The sequence below is a fragment of the Pituophis catenifer genome, unplaced genomic scaffold, assembly GCF_029215685.1.
Source record: "Pituophis catenifer annectens isolate HBS135680 unplaced genomic scaffold, rPitCat1.0.hap2 SCAF_3, whole genome shotgun sequence".
NCBI lineage: Eukaryota > Metazoa > Chordata > Lepidosauria > Squamata > Colubridae > Pituophis > Pituophis catenifer.
In genome coordinates, this window is record NW_027256883.1 from 14,768,100 (window position 1) to 14,783,854 (window position 15,755).

A 15,755-nucleotide genomic window follows, 5' to 3' on the forward strand; every position below is an offset into this window, starting at 1 on the left:
CCTTCACTAACATTTCCCTTTTTCACTACCTGTTAACACCCTTCTATCTCTACTCAGGTGGTGGCAATGCATTCCTTACTTCATGCATCATACCAAGTCATAATAAGGTTAGTTTAAGCTTAGGGCCACTGTGTAAATACAGCCATGGTGTTTTAGAAATCACCAAATAGGACTTAGCTCAGTAGCATGAATCCGATTTACTGCGGCTAAATCAATACATTTATTTTACTTTGTTATTAGATTTGTATCCTGGCTTTATTGCTTTGGGGGGACGGGGGGGAGGGCGTTGGCTCAGTGGTTAAAGCTGCTGAACTTGTCAACTGGAAAGATGACAGCCCGGGTTTGAGACCAGAGCGATGTGTGATGGGGTGAGCTCCTGTCCCTTGCTGCAGCTCCTGCCCACCTAGCAGTTTGAAAGCATGCAAATGTGAGTAGATAAATAGGTACCACTTTGTTGGGAAAGTAACAGTGTTTCGTGACCTCAATGTATAGCCATGCTGGCTACATGTCCACAGAAATGTCTTTGGACAACGCTGGCTCCCACGGCTAAGAAATGGACATGAGCATTGCCCCCTAGAGTCGTTTTTCTGACTGGACAAGGGAAATCTGTACCTTTACCTTTTATTAGTTCACTTACAGGGTAGTGAAAATACCCAATGCTGCTTCTTTCCTCTGTGAGATGGAGTGGACTGACAAAAAGTGACACGTTACCATCACATATCCAAAAATTCACAAATGATAGCTTATTATGTCTTGTCCATGGGGAAAAGCATCTACCAGAAGATGACGATTTAAGATTTTACAGTACACTTTGTAATATGAACCCCAGAGAGAAATTCTGCAGAAATTCTCCTTGCAAATAAAGGGGACTGAAGATGGACTTCATAGTTTTATTTACAAAATGCAGGAGCTGAATACTGGTTTTTTTAAAAAAATCTACATAAAGGTAAACAAAGCAAGGCATTTTACACTTGGCAGCTTCCAAGAAAATGCTTTTAGCAACAGGTCAGACCTTCAACTTTGCCTGCTATTGAAATACTTGCAGCAACAATCTCTTACACAACCAGCTGAAAATTAGAAACCTAGGCTCAGTTGAACTCTTCTAATGCCCCGTGTTCTTGGTTGTAACAACCGCTAGGGCCCGGGACTCTCTCTATTGTGTTGACTGGCTCCGTTTATTCCAAATGTCAATCGTTCTTTTGAGGACTTCATCGAACACCAGATCTGCTTTCCTGACTTCCTTGTTGTTGCAGCCAACTTGGGGGCATCTGTAAAGAAGGGGAAACGGTCTGAGTTAAAATCACACCCAAATTAGCAAAACAGAAGCTCTCACTTTTATCTTGAAATCCAGTGGGGCGGTTCCGATGAGCTCCTTCAGTGGGAAAATGACCTTCAGAAGAAGTGTTATATTTATCTATGTTTCAAACAGAGAAACAAGCCATCAATGGAGATTCTCAGTCATCTGAATCATGGTTGTCCCAAAGGTGCTTTTTTTCAAGAGGCAACTGGACTTGTTGCTTCTTGAAAAAGCACCTTTGGGACTAGAAACAAGACACTGGCTTCAAAATTAGCTCCGTTTCAGTTGATGTCTTCCTGTCGATGGAAACGCCTGACACTAGCAATGGACTAGTGTGGTCCATTAATGGCCATTAATGGCTAATGCAAAGGGCTGCTTCCATTCATCTTATCCACATGCTGAGATTTGTTTTGGATGTTGTATCGGTTTAATAATTGAGCAGGGTAGCAGCCAATAACTGGTGGCTTCTCAGTCTGGAATAGCCTTTCAATGGAGTTGCATCTTTCCTCCATTATTTATTTGACTCTTCAAAACTTCTCTTTGAGGGTTGCCTTGGATTCAACTGCAAAGGGCTCATAATTTCACTCAGATGTTTGAACTGTGATTGCCATTAATCCCATGCTTCATGGTCAGATGTCTGCCCTGCCCAGGGATTAATGGGACTTGTAGTCTGGCAAATAGGAAATTATTAGACTGTGGAAAGTTGTCTGTTCCTTCTCTGCTACGTTGCCTACATTAATCTCAGGTGAGCAGTAACAGGTAAGCAAGAATTTCTGATTTCCAGTTGTCCAAAAATTGTAACAGCTTAAAAAAAATACATCCTCCAGTTAATGGTACTGATGAAAAAACAAACTGAAAGGTGGATGGCTCTTGGAACCCATAACTCTGAGAACCTGTGAAGAATCGGAAGTCAATGCCTTTTCTTTCTTTTTCCCCTTTTCTTTTCCTCACTTTTCCCTTATCCTTTTCCCTTCCCTATTTTTCCTATTATTTACTTCTGCATTTTCTTTGTATGCTACATTATAAACTAATAAAAACATATATAAACCGATTCCCCTAGTCTAGAATTGGAGTGCCTCTATTTGTATACTGTTGCCTGGTATTCTATTTTCAGGAAAGTTGTAAGAGTAGTTTATAAATATAGGCAACTAGGTAATGAATCATCCAATCTGCTGCAGAATACACATTGGTTATAGTGCTTTGAAATTACAGTGAGAATAATCTGAATTTTGTAAAATTCAAGAGTTCTAGAAGGCAAAACTGAATCTGCCTTGCAGGTTATGATTTGAGATCTGTGCTCAGAGTTGGTGCATTCTTTGGGGCACATATTGTACGTACAATAAACCCACACAAATTAAGATTATTTGTGGGCTGACATCCTTCCCTATTGACTTAATTTTATCCAAATGTAGTTCAGTTTGAAGGGGCATTTAAAAAAAAATAAGTCAGGAACAATGAATAAATGCAAAGAAAATAACAGGCCATATGTTGGATTTTGGAGAGATTTTCTGAGATTTAATGCTAACCTTCCTTTTGGTAGGTAAATCAGCTTTGTTCGGAGAGAGAGACTGCAGAAGGTAATTATATAAACAGGTGAGAATGGATAGCCTGGGGAGGAATGAGTTGCTGAGATTTAGGAACATTTCTCCCTGTAGATCAATCGTAAGTGAGACACCATTTGCCTGTGGTGGTAGTAATGATGAGTAATAGCATTAGAGACTGTAGAGTCTGCATATTGTTTGATACCTTCAAAGAACTGTGCAGATTCTCAGAGGATACTCTGAGAGGTTTGAAGAGACAGGGGAGAAGACAGGCGAAAAGACAGCTTCCTTGGCTGACACGGAAATGCTACAGAAGACCAAATAGCATGAAAAATAGAAGAAAGTTCCAAGGAGGTTCCACACCAATTTGCATTATTCAGGTGACACTGAAACCTCCAAGTGCCCCCAACCACCAGATGACTGCAAGGAATATAAATCTTTCCATCCTCCACCATTCAGTCAGAACTGAAGAAGCTTCTTGAATGAGAAGGGAAGTGTTTTCAAGGAAAAACAAAATCTAGTTGCCATGACCTGGATGACTGGGAATCTCTAGATATATATAAAAAATAGAGGGTTGCCTCCTCAAATAATAATAATAATAATAATAATAATAATAATAATAATAATAATAATAATAATAATAATAAATACACCAACTTTGATCACTCAATACAGATAAGCCCAAACTACCATTTTTTTCCCCAGTTCTGTAACCATCTCTAGTCTGATATAATGCAACATGTGGCATTGGCAAGCTTAAATTGGTTTTTAAAACATGAAGTAATGCTTCCAGCCCTTAAGATAATACCTGGGATAGCAAAAAAAGTTTTATGATAGGTTTTCCTAGCTTGATTCCTATAGCCATGGTTGGCTCTTCCTTCTCATTCCTAAAATGTTCCCAAACCTCTCATCTTCACGATTCTTATCCTCTGTTATCCTGCTCCTGCCTTTAAAAAGTTTGAAAGATATACCCAAATAACCACAGTGTATTGCAGTTGTGTGCTCTAGGCCAGAGGTCTTCAAACTTGGCAGCTTTAAGACTTGTGGACTTCAACTCCCAGAATTCTCCAGCCAACATATGTGCGGCGTCAAAAACACAGCGATATAGGATGGGATTGCGCCCACCCGCAGGTCGCCAGTATTGGCTCACCTGAACCGGTCTGAACCGGCTGAATACCACCTCTGACAGACAGGCAGGTGGAAGAGGCACAACAGAGTACAAGATCTCTGGGGTCTTGTAGTCTGTGGGGCTCCTCGGGAGAACAAGAGGAGCATCTTACAAGAGCAACTTGCGACCTTCCCTTCCAGTTTTCCCCATTGATTTCGCTTGTGAAAAGCTGGCATGGAAGTTTGCAAATGGCGATCACATGACTTTAGCTCACTGAAATGTCACAATCACAAGCTGGGCGCTTGGGTGCCTAGATCACAATCACGTGACAATGGGGACGCTACGATGGCTGCCACTTTGTCACTGTGTACCTTGTGTGCCGCTTTTTAAGTTCCCTCCCTCCCTCGGCGCCATTGCAAATTGAATGGCTGCTCAGCAAGTGGTGATAACTCAAGCATTACCTTTATTTTGCTTTCTCCCAATTTCTCAAAGAAGGGGCAGAACTGTGATGGACTGGAAGTTTGCATTTTGAATCAGATCTGTCTTGAAATGGTAGAAGTACATGTCCAAGGGAAGCGGGGAGAGTTGATGATGATAATGACAATTAAAAAAAAAAGCTTTTTAGCGTATGGCATGTGTTAGCCAGGATCACTAAAGTGGCCGGCTGCCTCTGTGAAAGGAATTTTTTCGGGCAGTGTTATCTTTACCTGCGGGATGCCTGAATGCCGGTAGGCAAACAGGGGAGGCTCCTTTCCTGTCCTTATGCGGTTTATTCACTCAAGGGAATCGAACCGCTGAGCTGCTGACCTCATTGATGCACAGGCTCAGTGTCTTACCATGTGAGCCACCGCGGCCCCCGATTATGACAATAATAATGATTTCTTAAACTTCTATATAGCCTGCTCAAGCAGTTCACAACACTTGGAATACTGCATCCAGCTTTGATCCCCATGATATTAAAAAAAAAAGAAAGATGTTGAAATTCTAGAAAGAGTGCAGAGAAGAGCAACCAAGATGATTAGGGGGCTGGAGGGTAAAATATATGAAGAACGGTTGCAGGAACTGTCTGGGTATGCCTAGTTTAATGAAAAGAAGGACTAGAGATGACATGATAGCATTGTTCCAATATCTAAGGGGTTGCCATAAAGAAGAGGGGGTCAACCTATTCTCCAAAGCAGCTGAAGGAAGGACAAGAAGCAATGGGTGGAAACTAATCAAGGAGAGAAACAACCTAGAACTAAGGAGAAATTTCCTGATAGTTAGAACAATGAATCAGTGGAACAACTTGCCTCCAGAAGTTGTGAATGTTCCAACACTGGAAGTTTTTAAGAAGAGACTGGAATGGACAACCATTTGTCTGAAACGGTATAGGGTTTCCCGCTTAAGCAGGGGTTGGACTAGAAGACCTCCAAGGTCCCTTCCAACTGCGTTATTCTGTTAAAAATCAACTGCTGAGGATCTCCCTCTTCCCCATAAAATGTAGATATTAATCCTCTCTGCCACATCTATGTTCCCGGCCCATTTTCAAACTGCTTGTGCTGCAGATATGACTACTGCAAGCCCTTCTGATAAAACCTGTTCTCCGGCCCCGATTCGCAGCCTCTGCAGCACAGGGGCCCAGGAGAGGAGAGACGGACTCAGCCACAGCCACTCCGAGGCCCTTCACTCCGCAGGCAGCCCAAAATCCCGTCTGGGAAGGCGTTTGCCCCAGACCGACAAAGGCAGTTCTCCAGTGCTGTGTCTCCAGCGTGATGCGTTTGCCTTGGGCAAACCACAGAGTCTCACAGTTTGGGGTTTGTTTCTCCCAATCTACAAAGAGGTGAAGATAATTATTATTTCTCTGGCACATGTTTTTACCCAGATTAATTAATTTTGTTAAATTGCCTAGAAAGCCTCCAGTCAAAAAGGAGCTGTATGACACAGTCAAGGCTGGTACTTTTGCTGCTCAGCAATTATTCTCGGCTCCTGAAACAGCAACAGGGAGGGTGGGTGTCTTATTTATTTATTTTGTTTATCACATTTTTATAGCACCCATCATGCACATCGTGAGTCTGGGCAGCATACAACAGTTTGTGGGGAGCGGGTCCCCCAAAGAGGACCCGAAAGGAATCCCTGATTTAAACACCAGGATTTAACCACAGAAAATGTATTACTGCCAACATTTAATACTGAATATGTCCATGAGCATGTGTTTAAACGTTGCTGAGAGTTATCTAGGAAACTAGCTTCCTAATGTGGAAGGACGCTTTGCCAATTCTTTATCTAGAGCAGTGCTTCACAAATTTGGCAACTTTTAAGATGTGTGGACTTCAATTCCCAGAATTCTTCAGGCAGCACAGTTGGCTGGGGAATTCTGGGAGTTGGAAGTCCACTCTTCTTAAAATTGCTAAGGTTCAGAAACACCGGTCTATGGTAAGAAAGAAGTTTGGAAGATGCTCCATTCCTAAGTCAGAGGTCGGCAACCTTAAACACTCAAAGAGCCACAAAGGTCCTAACCGGAAGCCCCCGTTCAATTCTGGAGCTGACCGGAAGTCTGGTTCCCCCACCATAGAGTCTCCTCCTAGCACAGCATCCTTTTTCCTCTGCTGACCGGAAGTCCAGTTCCCCCACCATAGAGTCTCCTCCTAGCACGGCATCCTTTTTCCTCTACCTGTCCTAACTGAAAGCTCTATCAATTGTGGAGACAACCAGCAACAGGGAGCCACAGCAGAGGGATGAAAGAGCCACATGCGGCTCCAGAGCCGCAGGTTGCTGACCTTTGTCCTAAGTATAGTCATCTACTTTCTGAGCTGCCTAAAATGGAATCTGTTTATCCCAAACCCAGAATAACGGCAAGTGTTGAGATGACACTGCTTGAAGACTTTAATTCCAGTCTAAATCCACAATCCAAGTTGAAGTCCACACATCTTAAAGTTGCCAAGTTTGAGAAACACTGAGAGTGTGCAGCTGGTGCAGCTGAACATCCATAATCATGGATTCACCTGGTGACGCTAAAACATTACTTTCTACGTTGCTGGAAATCTGGAATTTTTTTCCCTATTTCCTTCCGGACACACCATCAGTAGATCTCAAACAGCAAAGTGATACACTAGGATTCCAAATCCAAGGTATTAAAAAGTATTGGCCGCTCTTGATTGGGCTAAGATGACATGTTGCATTAGATAAGGGCTGTCAAACTCCTGATCCGCGGGCCGGATGCGTCACATGCTGGCCATGCCCACGCCCGGTTTAGCGAAGGGGAGGGAGAAAGTCCCAATACGTCACGTGACACCGCCATGATAACGTGAGTTTGACACCCCTGCATTAGATCATCATCTAGTTTTAATTGACCATCTCCAGTGAATCTTGCTGTGTATTTTGTAGGCCCTGGTTATGACACAGAGCAATGCATGAACCCAGCCGATTATGGACTAAGCAACCAGACAATGTCATCTGTGAATTCAGACAATAGCTCAAACGCTTTTGAAATTAAGAATTGAGAAAGGAAACATTGGAAGGAGATAAAGGATGTTCCTGTACAGTGCGGGATAAAGTCTGGAGTCTCTTGAGCGGAAATTAAAAACAAGGTCAGAGCTTAGATTATAAGTTTCCCAGCTGCTTACACATCTAAATATTTAACTTGGATATTGTTAAATGTTATTTTTTCCCAGAAATTTAGATGCAAGCAGAAGCCAGCTCAGCAAGAACTGTTCCTTCTTGTATTTCAGCTTTTTACTGCCATTTACTAGACTGGCCATTAATTCAAATAGTGTAAAAAAAAAAAAAAAGGACAATACAAATTCATAGACAATCAAAATGATGGCTATTTGCTACTTCCTGAACATGGGGTAGCATGGATTAGAAACCATTGCTGTGGAACCACAAGGGGGGAAGGCCATCACTTCATATCTTCTCGGAAGCTTCTGGTTAACCTGTAAATTGACATCAGAAGACTGGACAAGGCAGCCCAATGATTTGATCCAGGAGAGTTCCTTTTATGCGCTTAAGTTGCCAAAGGCAATCCAGCAAACCAGTCAGAACAGAGCCTGTTATAACTCTCTAGTGTAGATATTTCATCTGGATCCTTGCTTGACTCATCTTAATATTGTACTTGGTGTTAATTATACCTTGAGAGAGAAATTACATGCTGCAGCACCTGCCACGGACAGGCAGGTGGGTGAAGGAATGAATGAATGGCGACAGTCATAAGCTTCCCAGGTACCAAATAATATTGCCAGCTTGCCTTAGCTGCTGTTTTAAGATAACAGAAGCCATACTTTGGGATGGAGAGCAAAATTAGGGAAAAGGATGGCATGCTTCTGTATTAAATCCCTCGTTCCCTGTTCCAAATTGCTTTGCTTTATGGCTAACACTATGTCCTCAGGACTAATACTTCAAAGAGCTGTTTCTTTCTCCAACTGACATACAGTAATTAGCGTCTGATTAGTTATACTACTGTTATCAGACATCCAGGACTGGAAAGCTCAGAAGAAATCTGCTTTTCCCATTTTAGTTCCTCTAGATGTGTCAGATAACAGTTCCTATTAGCAACTGTGGTAGCTGGGGATAATTAAAAGAGGCGATCCAGAGTTCTCACTGAAGGCCCAAACAACCAAGCTCAAATTAGGCTATTTGGATACGGTATATTAAGACAGCTTTCTGGAAAAGAAGGAAGGGGAAGGAAAGAGAAGAGGACAAATCTATACGCTGTAAACGACACACTATAAAAAAGATGTTGGGACTAGAAAGAGTGCAGAGAAGAGCAACAAAGATGATTAGTGGTCTGGAGCCTAAAGCATACAATGAACGGTTGCAGGAACTGGGCATGGCTAGTCTGGTGAAGAGAAGGACCAACTGCATGATAGCAGTTCCAATATTTGAGGGCCTGCGACAGAGAGGAAGGAGTCAAGCTATTTTCCAACACACCTGAAGGCCAGACAAGGAATAATGGACGGAGAGATTCAACCTAGAAATAAGGAGAAATTTTCTGACAGTGAGAACAATCAACCAATGGAACAGGTTGCCTTCAGAAATTGTGGGAGCTTCATCACTAGAAGCTTTCAAGAAGAGACTGGACAGCCATCTATCAGAAATGATATAGGGTCTCCTGCTTGAGCGGGGGGTTGGACTAGATGACCTACAAGGTCCCTTCCAACTTTGTTAATCTGTTATCTGTTATATAGCAGGAAGCAGGATAAATTCAATTACAGTAGCAATGGGTACAGCGTTGGAAGACTTGAAAATTAAGATAGAGACAAATTACCCTGAAGAAGTCTAATCTGTGTGGTTGCTAGGAGGCAATGTGATGGCACCTTATTATCAATCCAACATGTCTGACAAAGCTGGAGTATGAGCTATTAAAAGAACTAGGAGACACAGGAACTCTCAATAGGTAGTCCTCGACTTACAAACATAATGAGACCAAAATTAAGAGCCGTGGTGGCACAGTGGTTAGAATGCAGTATTGCAGGCTGAGTTTGCTTACAATGGTCGTAAATGGGAAAAAGAGTCATACGTCACCTTTTTCAGAGACGTTGTAACTTTGGACTATCACTAAACAAACTGTTGTAAGTCGAGGACTATCTGTGCTCCAATTTCCATAACAGCGGCCTACATGTTACGGATGTGTCAAATTGCGTCCTTCAGTTGTCACTCTGAGCAATATTTTTTATGAGGAAATGTAATGGCAAAAACTACCCATATCTTCTTATGAGATAGTAAGTTACACATCTGGTCTTGGGTTGGCTTCCAAGCTAGAATTTTGTAAACTCACACAATCTGCATTTTACTTCTGCAAGTGGAATAAGGCGCACACTCTCTTTCCCTCTCCCTCCCTCTCTCTCTCTGCCTGTTTTTTCTCTCTCTCTCTTTCCCTCCCCCTCTCTCTCCTCTCTCTCTCCTCTCTTTCTCTCTCTCTCTCTCTGCCTGTTTCTCTCTCTCTTTCCCTCCACTCTCTCTCTCCTCTCTCGCTCCTCTCTTTCCCTCCACTTTCTCTCCTCTCTCCTCTCTCTCTCGCTCTCTCTTTCTCTCTTCCCCCCCCTCCACTTTCCATCAACACTCAGGACTGCTTACTTGACTTTCTTCTTATGTTGTTGTCTGCGCCGGATGTGTTCCAAGATGGCTTCTTCCTCATAGGTGTGGCCGCAGATTTTATTCCTAACTGGTTTCTTCATTTCTTCCTGCAATAAAATTATTGGGCCGCATAACCAATTGTTCAAATCAACAACTCAGTAGTGTCTGTCAGTGGCTCCACAAATTAAACCCCATTAATTGACAACTACGACTACTGTTGTTTATGATTATTACTGTGACGTAAGGCTGCCAACGAATGAAGTAATTTGGAATTGATTTTCTCGCATACATGGAGAGGCATACACAGGCAGGTATTTGCTTAAAGGGAGGACAAATAAAAGGATTGCTGAATCAAGGGTTAAAAGAAGAGAAGGAAAAGAGGGGAAAATAAAACGTAAATGCTTAAAAAAGAATAGGATTCCTGCAAGGGTGGTAGAACTTGAGTCCCCATTAATAAGGCATCTTTTTCACATTCTTAAAAAACAGGATATGTTCAAGTTTGCATACGACAAGTAGGCTCACTTTTGTCTTGCAAAATATTAGTGGGCCACCAGAAATATATTTATTAGATGAATAAGGTAAAAAGCAAGCAAAGAAAGTGGATGGCAACAGACCATAATCTTCTCTGTTCAATTGTCCATTAGGCATTGTATCCCTTTAGTTTTTAACCACACCAGTTTTTGTGTCCAAATTATATTGCACAAACTGGTGGGACTTTTGCAGAAGAAAATCAGTCTGCAGCCATTTCACACTTAAAAGGCTTTCACTACAGAAAAAATAACACTCCTCTTTAACAATTTCATTGCAGGCTTGAGCCAAAAACTATTGGTAAACGTCAAATAAAGTAAGAGACACACTATACAGTATATGCATGTAACCTCCAGCATATGATTTCATATTGCGGAATGTGAGCAGAATGCAATTGTGAACCTGCTATGTCTTCTCTAGCTATCACTGTGGGGTCCTTGGTACTTGGTTTGTTTTCTTGTAGATATTTCGGTACCCAATTAGGTACTATTGTCAAAGCTAGAAGAGAGTGAAGTTTACCCCCCCCCCATTCTCTTCTAGCACTGATGATGTTACCGAGTTGGGTGATGAAACGTCTGCAAGAAAACAACCAAGCTCAGAGAGGTAGCAGGGATCCCGCAATCAGGAGTGAAAACCATTTTTTTCCCCTATTGGTTCTGTGGGTGTAGCTTGGGGGGGCGTGGCAGGGGAAGGATATTGCAAAATCTCCATTCCCATCCCATTCCAGGGGAAGGATACTGGAAAGTCTCCATTCCCTCCCCTCCTGGGGGAAGGATATTGCAAAATCTCCATTCCCACCCCACTCTGGGGCCAGTCAGAGGTGGTATTTGCTGGTTCTCCGAACTACTCAAAATTTCCGCTACCGGTTCTCCAGAACCTGTTAGAACCTGCTGGATTTCACCTCTGCCCGCAATTCAGGGGTGAGATCCAGCAGGTTCTGACAAGTTCTGGAGAACCGGTAGCGGAAATTTTGAGTAGTTCAGAGAACCGGTAGCAGAAATTTTGAGTAGTTCAGAGAACTGACAAATACTACCTCTGGCTGGCCCCAGAGTGGGGTGGGAATGGAGATGTTGCAATATCCTTCCGCAGGAGTGGGGAGGGAATGGGGATTTTGCAATATCCTTCCCCTGGAGTGGGGTGGGAATGGAGATTTTTTTTTTTTATTTGATTTATATGCCGCCCTTCTCCGGAGACTCAGGGCGGCTTACAGTGCATTAAGCAATAGCCTTCATACTTTTGTATATTTATACAAAGTCAGCTTATTGCCCCCACAAACTGGGTGCTCATTTAACCTACCTTAGAAAGGATGGAAGGCTGAGTCAACCTTGAGCCTTGGAGAGATTCGAACCAGCAGTAAATTGCAGGCAGCTGTGTTAATAACAGGGTGCTTTAAACCACTGTAGTACCAAGGCTCTTGTAGTATCCTTCCCCTGCCACACCCACCAAGCCATGCCCACCAAGCCACACCATGCCCACCAAGCCACGCCCACAGAACCAGTAGTAAAAAAATTTGGATTTCAACACTGCCGCAATTCAACCCTGAGCTACAAATATTCTCTTCTATTGCTAGCTATCATTCTTTTCTCTCTGCTACCTAGATGTAGGACCTACCTGTGTGATGGGGCAAATAAATTTCCTCTGACTTTGAGTCACTGCAACATCCTCATCGACTTGCTCAAGGGCCGGTCCTTCTTCTGCATCCGGCTGGATCCCAACTGTAGCATGAGAGAAGGGAAAAATGACATTCAGTCCCGCTTGTTCGTTTTCTGGATGGATCTGTTTTGGTCATGATTTATTTATTTGATTTCTATAGCCATCCATCTTGACAAGTGACTCTGGGTAACATGCATGAGAATGACGCATTTAACTGCGGATGCAAATCTCTCTCTTTGAGGGAGATGGGCAGTTCAGAAATGTGAATACATACATAAATAAATAAGAAATAAATAAGGCTTTTTTTAAAAAAAAAAATTATCATTGCTGGGACATAGGAAAATGTTAGGTTTGGTTAGTAGTACTTGGACTGGAGACCACAAGGAGTTCTCAAATCTATAGGCTGAATCAGGGGTATCAAACTCACGGCCCGGGTATTGGATCCGGCTCGCAGGGTGCTTAGATCTGGTCCACGGGGTTTGTTTATTTATTTATTTATTTATTTGTCATATTTCTATACCGCCCACTCTCCAAGGACTCTGGGCGGCTTACACCAAAGACAGTATACTAAATAGCATATTGCCCCCAACAATCTGGGTCCTCATTTTACCCACCTCAGAAGGATGGAAGGCTGAGTCAACCTTGAGCCGGTGAGATTTGATCCGCTGATCTGCTGAACTAGCAGTCAGCTGAAGTAGCTGCAGTACTGCACTCTAACCACTGCGCCACCTCGGCTCACCTCAGGTTGCCCTGGAAACAGCGAAGGACCGACCTGGGTGCCTCTGCCAGTGAAAACGGCGCTCGGGAAGGTTGAGGACGGCCTGAGGGTGGCCCTCCCAAGTTCTGTTTTCATTGGCAGAGGGTTACAGGAGGCCGTCGCAGATGAAAACGGAGCTCGGGAGTCGGCAGAATGCTTGGGCCACCACAGACACCCCCTGTCAGCCTCTTCCTTTTTATTGCTTGCTTGCTCGGCTGCCATTGTAATGGGGGGAGGGGGAGCTATTTGAATGTCTGGGAGGGGAGAAGTGAGCTGGTGGAGAAGAGGGGAGAAAGTTTTCCTCAGCGTTTTCTCTGCAGCTGGGAAGAGCGCTGATAACCACTCAAGATCAACCGTCGTGGCATACCAGGAGGATGGCACCATCGGAAGCTGCACCCCACATGACCCCTGGGGGGGATGTGGATTGGATAATCCTGACTGGACGATTGGAGGGAGGGTTTTAAGGATGCTTTCTATATGTGATTTGCCTCAGACCTTGCTCTTCTTTGGTGGCATTCAGTTCACACTCAGTAAAAGTACCTTTCTCTATGAAAATGGAGTCGGGGTTTTTCTTTCTTGAGTACTGAAAGGAGGCACACCTGACACGCCCGACACGAGTGATGTCGAGCTGGCCACACCCACCCCAGTCACGCACTCCCCGCGGTCAAACACAACCCTGATGCGGCCCTCAATGAAATCGAGTTTCACACCCCTTGGCTAGATCATCTCTCCCCCTCTCCTCCAATCACCTTAAAGAAGAGATTAAAGTACCCTATTGTAGGCTAACTCTGTCCACCGCCAGGAGTTCGATCCTGACTGCCTCAAGGTTGATTCAACCTTCCATTCTTTGGAGGTTGGTAAAATGGGGGTCCAGATTGTTGGGGATGATATGCTGACTCTGTAAACTGCTTTGTTGTTGTTGTTAGTTGCGAAGTTGTGTCCGACCCATCGTGACCCCATGGACAATGTTCCTCCAGGCCTTCCTGTCCTCTACCCAAAACTGCTTAGAGCGTGTTATATAAGCACTATGAAGTGGTATATAAGTCTAAGTAGGGGTGAAATCCAGCAGGTTCTGACAGGTTCTGGAGAACCGATAGCGGAAATTTTGAGTAGTTTGGAGAACCGGCAAATACCACCTCTGGCTGGCCCCAGAGTGGGATGGGAATGGAGATTTTACAATATCCTTCCCCCAGAAGTAGGGAGGGAATGGGGATTTTGCAGTATCCTTCCCCTGCCATGCCCACCAAGCCACACCATGCCCATCAAGCCACGCCCATAGAACCGGTAGTAAAAAAATTTGGATTTCACCACTGAGTCTAAGTGCTATTGATAATTATTTGTAGCTCCTCTTGCCTATAGACACCAAATGTGGGGCAATGCAACTGGTCTCCTACTTTCATATTTGTTGTGTTAAAGCTGGACTACATGTTTCGAAAAAAGGCAGAGATAGTCCAGATCCACCTCTCAAGCTTTCTTACTCAGCTACGTCAACTCCCAGTTTGCAAGAACGTTAAAATAGATTTACACATCAATTTGCACAAATACGATGGTTTAATAAATTCAAAAGCAGCTCTGCATCAGTTGGGCAATCATTTAGCAAGCATTGTTTTCAATTTCGGTTACGTAGGCATTCCCCCTTAAAACTCTCTTGAACAAGTGATTCTATCCCACTGATATTCAGATATTCATTTGCAGATTGTTGGAGGCAATATGCTGACTTTGTAAATTGTTTAGAGAATGCAGTAAAGTACTATGAAGTAGTATATAAGTCTAAGTGCTATTGCTATTGGTAAAGCCCTCCAGTACTGTTATCGTGAATATTAGGTGGGCTTATCTATAACCTCTACGAATTCAACTAGACTTAAACATGACTTTAAGTTCCATTTTTGGCAGCAATAGACAAATAGAAGAGTCTTTTTCTGCACTGTCTATGTGTAACTATTAAGGCTGCATACCTCAAGTCCAATATACGTAGCCATTGACTTACAACCATTTGTTTAGTGACTATTCAAAGTTACAATGGCACTGAAAAAAGTGATTTACGACTGGTTTTCAAGCTTACAGCCATCCCCACGATCATGTGATCAAAATGTGGGCACTTGGCAACTGGGATATATATATATATATATATTTGGCAGATGTATTGCCCAGGATCATGTGATCACTATTTGAAACCTTTGACAAGCAAAATCAATGGGGGGAGGGGGGGGGGAAGAGCCAGATTTGCTTAATGACTGCAAGATTCACTTAACAACTTCAGGGATTTGCTTAACAGTGGCCAAAAAAGTCATAAAATCAGAGAAAACTCCCTTAAGAACTGCCTTGCTTAACAGTTTTGAGCTCAATTATGGTTGTAAATCAAGGACTACTGTATTTGGATGGAAAGAGAGAGGGGGGGGAGGGAGGGGAGAAAGCGAGAGAGGGAGGGAGGGAGGGAGAGAGAGAGGGGGAGAGAGGGAGAATGTCCATTACCATAATAGCTGGCTAGTATTATCATGTTATTTTTCTGGGCTGACTTTCAAAAGTACAATATATTCCTATCCAACTTTATTGCTGCTGCTAATATGGGTAGGTGGACAAATATCCCACATATGTTTCATGGTTGTGGAATGTCAAAAGAGCATTTCCCATATAAGCTGATGTTTCATGCACCTTGCCCTGAAGTTTCAGCTTATTAATACATCATTAATAATACGGTATATATGATCTCTGTTTCTATTTGTATTTCACACTATAACAAACTTCAATATATAAAAAAAATAAAACAGTATAGAGCGTAGGCTAGTGATCTACAACGTATTACATATCTCTATGTACAGC

At 43.0% G+C, this 15,755-nt stretch overlaps 1 protein-coding gene across 1 annotated transcript in view; it reads right to left on the minus strand.

The window, feature by feature from the left end:
• Window positions 1-883: 883 nt before the first annotated feature.
• NSMCE2 (NSE2 (MMS21) homolog, SMC5-SMC6 complex SUMO ligase) overlaps window positions 884-15,755 on the minus strand; it is a 243,427-nt gene continuing 228,555 nt past the window's right edge. The window contains exons 5-7 of the mRNA XM_070942023.1: window positions 12,137-12,240; window positions 9,998-10,104; window positions 884-1,268 (exon numbers count right to left, since the gene is read on the minus strand). Coding sequence (XP_070798124.1) covers window positions 1,154-1,268; window positions 9,998-10,104; window positions 12,137-12,240 — 326 coding nt within the window. The 3' untranslated portion in view covers window positions 884-1,153. The remainder of the gene's footprint in view (window positions 1,269-9,997; window positions 10,105-12,136; window positions 12,241-15,755) is intronic.